Source organism: Pelophylax lessonae (genome assembly GCF_965119305.1).
Source record: "Pelophylax lessonae genome assembly, chromosome: 1".
NCBI classification, from domain to species: Eukaryota; Metazoa; Chordata; class Amphibia; order Anura; family Ranidae; genus Pelophylax; species Pelophylax lessonae.
Genome location: NC_138768.1, coordinates 291492239 through 291505477, shown reverse-complemented (window position 1 = coordinate 291505477; position 13239 = coordinate 291492239). Strand labels below are relative to the sequence as shown.

General features: G+C 44.1%; 1 protein-coding gene across 2 annotated transcripts in view; it reads right to left on the bottom strand.

Moving 5' to 3' along the window:
• Positions 1-13239, bottom strand: part of LOC309565055 (retinol dehydrogenase 12-like) — a 115526-nt gene that overhangs the window by 21582 nt on the left and 80705 nt on the right. For both annotated transcript variants that reach the window (XM_082269804.1, XM_082269803.1), the window contains exon 3: positions 1548-1790. In XM_082269804.1, the coding sequence (XP_082125930.1) occupies positions 1548-1790 (243 nt within the window). The remainder of the gene's footprint in view (positions 1-1547; positions 1791-13239) is intronic.

Here is a 13239-nt window from a genome sequence, read left to right as displayed (position 1 = left end):
ACTGTAAAAATACACTGGCAGTGAAGGGGTTAACTTTATTTGAGAGGGAGGGGCTGTGTGTGTCCCTAGGGGCGTGATTCCAACTGTGATTGGCTGTGGCTTGAGGTGTAGTTACACTGATCAACGGTCCTACATAGTAGAACCGTATGATCAGTGTTTCTACACAGGCGAGAATGACAGGCAGCTTGTTTACACAAGCTGCCTGCCTTTCTCCCTCTCCCCCGACGATCGCAGAGTGAGCGGCGGACATCGGGTCCGCCGGTCACACGCGCGTGGGGGGGGGGGGGGTCCGTGACCGCGTGGGAGCGCGTGCTCGCTCCCCAGAGCCTCACAGGCTAGTGACGTAAATATACGTCACTTTGCCTGTGAGGGGCTGACTCCTGCAGTAAATCTACTGACGGCAGTCGGCAAGTGGTTAATAATGCCGTCGGAGTCCCCCTTTAATAATGCCGTCGGAGTCCCCCTTTAATGTGCCCCGATAAGAGCGGTGTTTGTGTTCTCTAATCAGACAATATACATAGTACAAAATGTCAGCTTCACAGAGTAATGAGACGCCTCCTACTGTCGCTCTCTCTACTTATCTGCTATGTAACCCTGATGGTGTACACAGAGCATATGTGTGCTACTGAGCAGATAACTTCTACTGTCTGATTGGTAGGTGGGAGTGGTTTACGCAAATTACCCACAGAACTGCAGAGCTGATCACATGCTGAAGTGCCATGCTGTATTTATTCGTTTCGAATATATATATATATATATATATATATATATATATATATATATATATATATATATATATATATATATATATATATATATATATTGTGCAGAATAAAATGTAAAGTCTTTAATATATATGTGCATTATGAAGTACATTGAATACAACATTTAAATGGCTTTTATTATTCATGACAGAATTCATCACCGTAATGTGAAAAAGGCAGTTGTTATGGGCTGGCAGCAGTGACTGCCAGCTATTCACTCAGATGCAGCTATGGTTTGCCACCCACAGTTTGGGAAGTCCTGCCCTAACTGACTGAAGTAGGGCGGGGCGAAGTGTCTGCACTCCCAACGGCTGTCTGTGGGGCACATGCGCAGTAGCGTAATACCACGGACACAGGGACAGGATGCAGAGACGCTTGGATTTTATTATTATAGATTTACCAGATATTGAAAAACCTTTATTGTTTGTTCAGTTTTTTCATCAAGTTTTATCATATTTAATTGGAAAAGCTTATGTTTGTGACAGGTTTAAATAGTTAGGTTTAAATCCAGACTGGCCAATGCAATGTGCGCAATTGCCTATGTATATAAAAAAAACACCCGATTTTTGAAAATACTTTTACTGCTTATTGGAACAGTATACCAAATGCCTGCTGATTTTTAGACTAAATTGGCTAGCTACTATATTCTAAGTGTTATTCGGGACTCTAGAGGGTTACATTTTTAGCCCCAGGCCACTGCTATAATATGTTGCCTGAAGAACATGGCAATCAACAAGCGTGAAAGGTGAAACCAAAAATAGACATTTACGGCACAATACTTACCATCATAGTTTATAAGGATATCAAGGCGTTTTTCAGCCTTCAGAAACTCTCTGCAAAAGTTACGAATGCTTTGCAGGTTTGCCAAGTTCAGACACCAGAATCGGACGTTCATACTTGAACTCTCTTTCTTAATCTCTCGTACAGCAGCCTCTCCTTTTTGTCCATCATGACATGTAATATAGACACGGGCACCACGTCTTGCCAAAGCAATGGCTGTCTCTTTTCCAACACCAGAAGTCCCACCTATTGTTTTAAAACAAGCACATTTAGTTTGAAAGCAAGGAGGATCTGCATTGCCGACAATTGCTTATATAGAAAGGGACATCTTAAAACATCACGCCATCCTAAGAGTCACCAACTTGTCCTCAAGTCCTGTGAACAATCCATGTTTTGTGGATACCTACACAGTTAAAGTGGTATTAAACCCAAAAGAAAACATTTATTGAAATAACTCATTGCAGACCGCACACTGTAGTTTTACTGCCAGAGTGTGTGTATATATATATATATATATATATATATATATGCATATACATACATATATACATACATACACACGCGATTCAGCATTTCTGGGTAGGGGGCGCAAACACCCACTTGTGCTGTCACTGGCCCTGGCACGTAGATACATATTCGCCAGCACAACAAGGATCTTGCAAAAGCAGTCCAAAAAACTTTATTAGATAAGATCACATCAGAAAAATATAGTGCAACGTTTTGGAGCCGCACAGGACCCCTTCGTCAGGCATGTGAGCCTACAAACCAGGAAGGTGTGCGATAGGAATATGAACTATACTGGCCCTGGCACGTCGATCAGAAGTTCACGGCCAACGATTTATGGCCAGGATCCCCCAATCATCAAATTTAATGACAGGAAAGAGCTTTGTGTATGTAAACAATACAAAGCTCTCTTCTGATAGCGGCGATGTATTGGTTTTTATTTCCCTGCAAAGCAGGGAATAAAAACTGCCACATCCGTTAGTAAAAGCACCACACAGTAAACATTGTTAGGTACACATTTAACTCTTTGATTGCGCCAGATGTTAACCCCTTCCTAGCCAGTGTTATTAGTACAGTGACAGTGCATATTAGCACTGATCACTGTATCAGTGTCACTGGAGAGGTTAGTGACAGTTAGTCAGTCCCACAAAGTGTCAGTTAGGGGTTTATTTACTAAAGCTCGAAAGGGCAAACTTAATTAGTCACAATTCCAGAGAAACCAATCCACTTCTAAACTCAACTGGTTTAATTAGGCTTCAGAAATAAAACCTGGAAGCGGATAGGTTTCTCTGCAGAATTGTGACTAATTTTTCCCCCTCTAGCTTTAAAATATAAACCCTTTGGTGCCAGATTGCCCGCTACCCTGATGATCACCGCCATTACTAGTATATAAAAAAACAAAAAAATTGCAGTAGCAGATGCTATTAACGTTCACACAAATCAATATAATACCATTTATTGGGATTTTTTTTACCAAATTCATGCAGCAGAATACATTTTGGCCTAAATGTATTAAATTAAATTTTTACATTTTTTTTTATTGGATAGGTTTTATATCAGACAGTAAAAAAATATTATATTTTTTTTCAAAATGTATTTTTTTTTTTTCGTTAATATCGCAAAAAAAAAAAAAAAAACAAACACTGTGGTGATCAAATACCACCAAAACAAAGCTCTACTTGTGGGGAAGAAAACTATACAAATTTCGTCTGTGTACAACATTGCATGACCATGCAATTGCCAGTTAAATTAGCACAGTGCCAAATAGCAAAAAATGGCATGGTCATGAAATGGTAAAATCTTCCGACGCTGAAGTGGGAAAAGTTTACCAATTCTTAGATGTGATGGTTGTGTTCGTTTTTATTTTTTAAGCGTTCTCTCTAATTTTCACCTGATGATATGGCTAGTAAGTCTGTTGTTTTAAAACAGAACAAACTGTCCCCTAAAGATGTAGCAGTTAGAGCAGTGGTTCTTAACCTGGGTTCGATCGAACCCCAGGGGTTCGGTGAGTCAGTCTCAGGGGTTCGGCGGGGGGGCAACAGGGAAATTGCTCCCCCCGAGAAAATATTACTGATTGTGAGGCCAACCCCCCCCCCCCCCCCCCAGGAAATCAGAGCTGCGGTCGGGACGACTCACAACCATTACACAGACACTTGACGCTCTGCCCCCTGTACCTCCCCCAGCAGGTTTCCAGCCTATCTCCTGCAGGCTGCTTGCTGCTTGAGTGGGCGGGATGGGGATGTACCTGACCACGGAGATCGCGCCCACCTGGAAGAAGGAAGTATGAGCAGCTGAGCAGAGGGAAGCGAGTGAATGTTCCTGGAGGTAGGCTCAGCTAGCTGTACATGGTGGATTAGTTTGCAAGCACCTCTATGCTAAGTCTGCTGAGTTACTGCAGCTTAGCATAGAGGTGCTGTTAGCTGACAAATGGAAATGCATGTCCTTTTCATTTAGCTCAATAAGCATTGTGAATTCCCCCTGGTGTGTGCCCTCCTGATACCCCATGGCATGCCCTCCCAACACCTCCCCCCCAGTGTGTGTCCTCCTGACACCCCATGGTATGCCCTCCCAACACCTCCCCCCAGTGTGTGCCCCCCTGACACCCCATGGTATGTCCTCCCAACACCTCCCCCCAGTGTGTTCCCTCTTGACACCCCATGGTATGTCCTCCCAACCCCCCCAGTGTGTGCCCTCCTGATACCCCATGGTATGCCCTCCCAACACCTCCCCCTAGTGTGTGCCCTCCTGACACCCCATGGTATGCCCTCCCAACCCCCCACCCCAGTGTGTGCCCTCCTGACACCCTATGGTATGCCCTCCCAACCCCCCACCCCAGTGTGTGCCCTCCTGACACCCCATGGTATGCCCTCCCACCCCCCCCCAGTGTGTGCCCTCCTGATACCCCATGGTATGCCTTCCCAAACCCTTCCCACCAGTGTGTGCCCTCCTGGCTCCCCCAGTGTGTGCCCTCCCAGCCACTGATGTGTGCCCTCCTGACACCCAGTGTGTGGCCTCCTGACTCTCCACTGGTGTGTGCCCTCACTACCCTCCCCCACAGTGTGTGTCCTCCTGACCCTCCCCCCAGTGTATGCCCTTCCAACCCCCTGGTGTGTGCCCTCATAACCCCCCGGTGTGTGCCCTCCTGACCCCCCCCCAGTGTGTGCCCTCCTGACCCTCCCCTGGTGTGTGCCCTCCCAGCCCCCTGGTGTGTGGCTTTACTGATCCCTGTACACTGTCCTATCCTCTGTCCTGGCAACTCCTGTCCTCTGCCCTATTCTCTGTACACCGTCCTACAGCCTACTGACCACTCTATCCTTCCCTACAATCAAATGACCCGTATACACTGCCATACATGCTACTGGCCTCTGTACACTGCCCTACATCCTACTGACCATTCTACACTGCCCTACATGCTACTGACCTCGCTACACTGCCCTACAAACTACTGAGCACTGTACACTACCCTACAAACTACTGAACACTGTACACTACCCTACAAACTACTGACCACCGCACGCTGCCCTACAGCCTACTGACCTCTGTACGCTGCCCTACAGCCTACTGACCTCTGTACGCTGCCCTACAGCCTACTGACCTCTGTACATTTTACTTTGTATGATACGTTTAATTCAGTTCTGTAAACAACACCTTAGTTTCTGGCAGTGCCCCTCCCGAGACTAGACTCATAAAATCATATTTTATTTTTCCAATTAAGAAGGGTTCGATGAATGCGCATATGAAGCTGGTGGGGTTCAGTACCTCCAACAAGGTTAAGAACCACTGAGTTAGAGGGTTGAGACAGACTATTTAAAACAGAAGTATGGGTTAAAAAAAAGAACAACAATAAAAAAAAACAAAAAAAAAAAACACTGTAGCCAAACAAAATGTATGTCCTTTTTTTCCACACAAATAGAGCTTTCTTTTGGTGGTGTTCGATCACCACTGTCTGTTTATAGCCCAAAAAAATAAAACCGACAAAAAAAAAAAAAAAAAAAGAACCCAAAACAATATTTTTACTTTCTTCTATATAACATATCAAAAAAAAAAAAAAAAATCTGATTTTTTTCGTCAATTTAGACCAATATGTATTCTGCTACATCCTAATAAGCATATATTGATTGGTGGGGCTGCGGTATTGTGGCAGACAGTCGGGACACTTGACACTTTTTGGGGACCAGTGGCACTATTAAAGTAATCGGTGGTGAAATCTATGCACCGTCACTGTACTAATGACACTGGCTGGGAAGGGGTTAAACATCCGGGATGATCAAAGGGTTAACTGTGTGCCTAGCCAGTGTTTTCAAACTGTGTGGAAGGTGCTTTTACTAGGGGACGGCATTGATCCTGCGATCCTGAAATTAACGCCTTCCCTACTGACAGAGAGATCTGCCTAGTTTACATAGGCAGATTGCCATTCTGCTGTGTACCGGACGATAAGTAGGCGGGAGTAGGACCGGCTGATCAGCTCCGGGTGAGTAGAATCACAGCGGGAGTAAGCCACCGGCGGCGCGTACTCACGCCCAATACCCGGAAGTACAGGATCACGTAGATATACATGGTTCTGCACAGCGTGGCGCCCTGTAGCAGTAAAACTGCTATGGGGCGTTCAGCAAGTGGGTAAAGGATCATTGTGCTAAAATCAAATCATCTCTTAAGGTAATGGTTGTACAGGAAAGCAGAAGAAAAAGACGTAGTGTAACATAATGGTAGAACAAATAGAGGGATCAGTAAAAGGTTTTGAATGACAAAAAAAAAAAAAAAGTGACACCTTTAGGATGGTGGAAAAGGGTGGAAGAGGAGAAAGGAAGTAGTGGAAATCAGTAACTCAGGAGCCAGATAGGATGGGGATTAGCGAAAGTCAAGTACAATAGGTGATAAATACCAGGCAGAGAAGATTGTAAGCAGAAATCAGGAGCAAAGGAAGAAAAAAAGCATAAACCACACACAAAGAAGGGCACAGGCTGAAAAAGGTCATAACAGGGGGTGAGGGGAGTGGGGCTGGTAGTCCAAACACAACATGTACTAAACTTGATAAGAAGGTGTTCATTTTAATGTCATAGCAAAAACAACATGAGGACATTCTTATGTCTGGAGGGTTAACCTTCACATATAGAAAGGATTCTTCACAGTAAGAGCTATGAAAATGTGGAATAGACTTCCTCAGGAGATGGTTCTAGATAGATTTTTGGTTTAGTAACACTACCTGCAGATGGGTTTTGCATTTGCATTTTGCCAAGTGGAATTCAAGTCAGTAGGAGGTCAACTGTAGGTGAAATGCACCAATCCATGAATTCTGAATGATCTGATGTCAAATCTGATGCCATCAACACAAGCCCAAAGCCCGTTTACAATGGCCCTAAGTTTGTGACCAGATTGTGACCAGATTCTGCCAGTATACTGTACCATCCTGATGTAGATAAAGCATCACATAAATGCCATTATGGATGCTTATTTATTATATTACTCAAAGCATATCATAAACCTAAAACAAAAATGTAATACGATGCACCTTAGCAATCCTTAGATGAGGTGTATGCATTGGTTTTCTTTTCCAGGGTTGTTTCCTTTATTTTTACTTTCCTGCGAATAACACACTTCCATTTCTGGGCACTTATTATTGTTTCTATAGATAGAGCCATATCTGTCACCCAGACTGGACTCGCTTTTTGTCCATTAGGTGAGAGTGGGGGATTAGTCCTTTACACAAAGAAGAGAACACTGTTTGCGCTTTCAGTTCACAGGAAGTGACAAGGACACTGTATTTCTGGCAAGATAAACAGGTATGTTTTGTACTTGCTATTCGGGATCGACCGATTATCGGTGGGGCCGATATTCACTTTTTTCTGAAGTATCAGTATCGGTCACAAACTTGCCGATATGGCAAATATTGCTTCAAGTGGCCATACCGGAGTGATGCCTGCAGCTACAGTCATCACTCCGGCACCGTTTTTTGGAGCCGACAGTCAGCTTTCTTGTAACAACAACCAATGCAACTAATCAGCCACTCGGCTGTTATTAAAAGCAGCAGGGGGATGGGACATCCCCTCCCACTGCCTTCAGCTGCTCCACCTGGGTCTCCCGTCCTAACGGGAGGCCCAAGCGAGCAGCCGACACGTCCACGGGCTGACCGAAGACTGGAACAAAGCCGGAATCGGCTCGGATCTGGTCTCAGATGTAGTAACCCGGAAGCGATATCATGAAATAACTCCCGTTTCTGGAGCATTTAAGGCGCCAGATTAAATTGAAAAATTACAGTATTCAAAACAGCCAAACTTGGCATTTTGAATGCTTTTAAAGTGCAGAGGGGTGGTTTGAGGTCTTACACACCCCCAGATCCCCCCAAAAAGACTACCTGTCACTGCCTTTTTTACCTGTTTACATTCCTTGTGACAGCAATAAAAGTGATCAAATAAATAAACAAATAAAAAGGACAGTGTAAAAAAAAAAAAAACCTTAAAATGTACAGAATATCAGCAACTAATATTGGCTATCGGCCTAAAGGGTGGCCCTGAAAAAGTGATATCAATCGATCTCTACTTGCTTAAAGCGGAGTTCCACCCATTTTTAATACGTTGGATTACATAGATGTATGTAATCCCCTTTAAAACTACTTTTACCAATGGAAACTTTTTTTTTTTTGCTAGTAAATACCTTATTTTCTTGTTTATTCCCCCTCTCCTCACTTCCGGGTCCGATCGGCGATTACGTCATTCGGCGATTCGCAGTGTGTGCTGGGATGTATTCCTTGCCAGAAATCTCGCAGTATTACCCAGGAGCTGAGCTGTACTGTGTGTATTCAGGCCGTGACCTGCCCCGCCTCCTCTCAGTGAGTTGTACTGTATGCATTGTATTCAGGCCGCTCTCTGCCCCGCCTCCTCTCAGTGAGCGTGGACTGAAAGCATTATATCCTCACTGAGCTCACTGAGAGGAGGCGGGGCGGAGGCGGGGCAGAGCACGTCCTGAATACAATGCATACAGTACAACTCACTGAGAGGAGGCGGTACAGAGAACAGCCTGAATACACACAGTACAGCTCAGCTCCTGGGTAATACTGCGAGATTTCTGGCATGGAATGCCAGCACACACTGCGAATCGCCGAATGACGTCATCGCCGATCGGACCCGGAAGTGAGGAGAGGAGGAATAAACAAGAAAATAAGGTATTTACTAGCAAGAAAAAAAAAAAAAAGTTTCCATTGGTAAAAGCCGTTTTAAAGGGGATTACATACATCTATGTAATCCAACGTGTTAAAAATGGGTGGAACTCCGCTTTAAAAGTGCTTAAGCTAAAAAACTAAAACAAATGCAGCTAATACATTTAATGACGTGTGCCCTGCCACACATTACAGTTTTTTACTTGGGTTTAAATATCCTTTAACTTATGAAACACAAAAATGGAAATACAATCTCACAGCCCCTAATCTTGTTCTTGCAAATGTAATGACTACTACTAACAAAAAAAAAAAAAAGCAGCATACACATAATGAACTAGCAGCCTGCAGAGAAGCAAGGCCAGGAGATGCCACATCCTCTGTGGGGGTGGACAGGTTTGAGGAAATGCCAGAAGTCACACAGAGACCAGGTGGCACAGCTAAAGCTTCCTTTTGAAAATCCAGCTACTTATGACTGTGAGTAGTGAATCTTTTACAGGCAACTGAACAGTCAGCTGGACAAAAGCACCTCTTGGAAAAAGTTTTGGTCATTTGGCATTTCTGCAAGTCGTGAAAGCCAAATCACAGCATGGCCTTCTGTAAATATGCACTTCTAGTAGCACACGCCAAGAGATTCATGGCATGAAGTGAGAACGCCTAATGAGAGATGAAAACATGTCCGCATCAAAATAAAGACGCTGGGTCATCCATATAATAAAAAAGGATGATTTACTTTTATTCTCTCTAAGTGGATTAAATTCAAATTAATATGTTCTTAAAAAAGATGATAAGCATCATGCAGTCTTGGCAACTGTGCTACTAAATGGTGGTTTAATTCAAATGCACCATGAAATCTCTGAATAAAGTGCAATACACTGCAAATTATTGCTGGAATATTAAATATGAAGCCCACCCAGAATAAAATTGGATTTTTGACTTCCTGTAAAAAAAATCATTTCTCTGATGTTCATTGACGGCTTGGGACCATTGGGTTATACTGTGCCCTACAGGAGTAGGACACTAGGCAGAAAAAAAAAGTCTGGCTATGCCTATGGGCAGTCTCAGGGGGTATACTTCCTCTCTCTGCTATAGGTACTGTTACAAGCAGTGTCAGAAGAATTACAACTCCACAGAGGGGTGGGTGCTGTGTCCGTCAATAAACATCAGAGAAATAGATTTTACGGTAAGTCAAAAATCCCATTGTCTCTTTCGTTCATTGACGGACACAGCTCCTGATCTTCTTAACCATTGGGATGTCCCAAAGCAGGGGTGGGAACAGAGAAAATAAACTCCCAAGGCTAACTATAGCCAATCAGGTAAACAGGAGCTCAACCAAAACAACTAGAGCTCACCTGAAAAAAACAATACACCCTCAAAGAGGACCAGGTCCTCTAAACATCAGCCTGCAAAAGCTTGCGGTCAAAGGAAGCACCCGCAGATGGCAACACATCCACTTTATAGAACTGTGTGAAAGTGTGCACCGAGGACCAGATGGCCTCCTTGCAAACACTAATGCCTGATGACGGAAGGCCCAGGAGGGACTGAGCGCCCGAGTAGAGTGCACCTTGACAGGGTAAGGAGGAACCTAACCCCTGATGGAATAGGCATGAAGCACCATATGTCTGATCCATCTAGTAATGGTCGCAGAGGAAGCAGACAACCCTTTCTGAGGCTCATCCCTGAGCACAAATAGGGAGTTGGACTTCCTAAAAGACTCCGTAGCTGCCAGGTACACCCTAATTGCCCGGTCCACATCTGAGGCATGCAAAGCAATTTCCTTCGGATGTGTTGGCCTGGGACACAGGGAAGGCAACACAATGTCTTTATTCAAAAGAAAATCAGAGACAACCTGAGGAAGGGACGACGGACAGGGGCGAAGAAGCACCTTATCACTGTGAACCACCAGTAAGGTGAACGATAGGATAATGCTGCCAATTCCGACACTCTGCGCGCAGAGGTGAAAGCCATCCAAAAAGACCACATTCTGGAACAGTGTAAGCAGGGGAATTTACCAAAGATTCCCAAAAGGAGGCTTCTGGAGGACTGAGAGCACCAGATCTAAGGTCCCAAGGTGGCAACAGAGACCGCAAGGAGGGGTCAAGTGCCAAACTCCCTGAAGAAAAGTACGCACAACGACTCGTACTTACAAACGGAGGGTTACAACAGGAAGTGAGGAGAAATCTACCACTAGGAAGGGAAATTCACTCCAGTAAAAGTTATCATGGGAAAAAGGTGTCTCCACTGAAGCTTTATCCCCAATCCTGGTTTCCACAACAATCCAAAATTTTCAAAATCCAATTGTCATAGGGACAGAAAGTGAGATGAAATCTTCTGAACAAGGGTAGAGACATCAAAACAAATGGTACAGGGGAGTTAACCCTTCCCTATGCTATCCAAAAAACCTAAAAAATATTCTTTTGGGCTGGGGCTACACTTAAAAAAAATATACCTGTTCTGACTTACAAAAAATTTGACTTAAGAACAAACCTACAGATCCTATCTTGTTTGTAAGCCGGGTACCGCCTATACCCTTAAATAATTAGGCAAATTATTGAAGAATCTATGGCACAGATATCCAAGGGCCAGTTCACACCATATGCAGTCCAGTGCGTTTTTTGTTCTGCATCAAAAACGCATTAGTACTAGCTATGGTTTTCAATAGCATAGTTTGTTTACAACAGTGCGATCAGTTCAGGAGAAAAAAAAAAAAAAAAAGAAGGAGGTAGAACATGCTGCATTTTATTCTGCACTGGACTGCACTGGAACGTGATAAAATGCATCAAAATGCACTAAAACATACATGTCCTTTTTTAAGGTAAAAAAAAATGGGGAAATAATGCACTGGACTGCATCCAAAATGCATCAAAATCCCACTGAAACGCATCAAAAACGCGCATGCAGAAAAGCATCTGAATGAGGTTTCTATGGTGTGATCTTGCCCTAAAGCTGGCCCTAGATGTAGAAGTTTTCTTGGTAGCAGGAAAGAAAATTGCTTGAAATCACTCTAGCTGAGCCATTTGGGGAAGGGGGAGGGGCGCAGGGAGTCTTCCAGACTCGGAGAACACACCATGATTATTGCTATAGGCTATAGCCATTGGCAATAATTGCATTCAAATTCCAACATGCCGGTTGGACCCAAGTTTATCACCTACCCACACATGGTTTGAATCTTGGTTGGTCCCTGCTGAACTGGCCAAGATTTGGAACCGGTTTTCAACCAGAGTGCCTTCTGGGCTTGTTAGGGGTGTCTCGCTGCATCCTAGATTTCTGCAGAGTCATGCATTTCCGTGATATAGACGGGCCAGTTGAGGAGTCTGATATGAAAGTGGGGGGGCTGAAGACTCTAATGTGAAGGTGGGGGGGGGGGGGGAGACCGAGGAGTCTAATGTGATGAAGGAACCCCATTTTAGACTGAGGTGCCTACAAATTTTACATACTTTTAAAGGAAGCAGTGAACAAAAAAAAAAAAAAAAGAAGGGTTGAGAAACACTAAGGCAATATATAGTCAGCCATTCCTAATACTTCCTTTAAAAAAAAAAAAAAAAAAAAAAAAACACGTTAGCTGCCTATCTTTTACACTGATCCAGTGGCTTACATTCTGGGGGAATTAACCAGGACCTCGGATATTGGCCTGACTTCCTAATCTGCATGTTTGTTCCTGATCCATTACTTGAAGCAATAAAGCCAGAGACTGTCCCCACAAATTAGCTTTAAAGTGGTTCTAAAGCCTAAACATGTTTTACCTTAATGCATTCCTTGGCTCCCAGTGCTGTCAACCAAAGCCAGTGACAAAAGAGTTGGGGGCAGGGCGCTTCAGCTCCAGAGGAGGGTGATGAAACATTGGAGGAAGATACAGATTCCTTGGAGGCGCTAAGTGAAGCGGCCTGTCCAAAGATACTTTGGAACAAGGGACTAAATCACCTAGATACAGGCTCTCACTTGAGGAGGTGGATACCTTATTGGGCATGATTTATGAGACCTTGGAGATTAAGAAAGAACAAGCTTCTCTGTCCCTCTATGATCAGATGTACCAGACCTTGAAAGAGGATCAAGGTAGGCTATTTCCGGTACACAGCGTATTATCAGACTATCAAAAAGGAGTTGGTGGAGCCTGAGAAAAATATATTTTCCTAAAAGCTTAAAGAGAAGACTCCCCCTTAGTGAGGATCGCCCCTGCGTGCGGAACAAAGTTCCAAAATTGAACACAGCTTTTTCCCAGTGTGCTAAGTCAAGGGACCTCGCGTTTGAGGAAATAGGGGTCCTTAGGGAACCCACGGACAAAAGAATAGAGGTGTTATTTAAACCATCTTGGGCAGTAGTTATGGCTAACCTAAAGCCTGCAGTGGCTACAACAGTGGTAGCTCCCAATTTGGAGGTCTGGATAGACCAGCTAGAGGCCCATCTAGAAAGTGGGACCTCACGGAAGGAAACCCTGGATTCCCTACCAATGTTACAGAAGGCCGCAGGTTATATGGCAGATGCCTCAGCAGAATCTGTCACACTCTCAGCCAAAACCGCAGCCTCTGGTAAATTCTTCTTGCT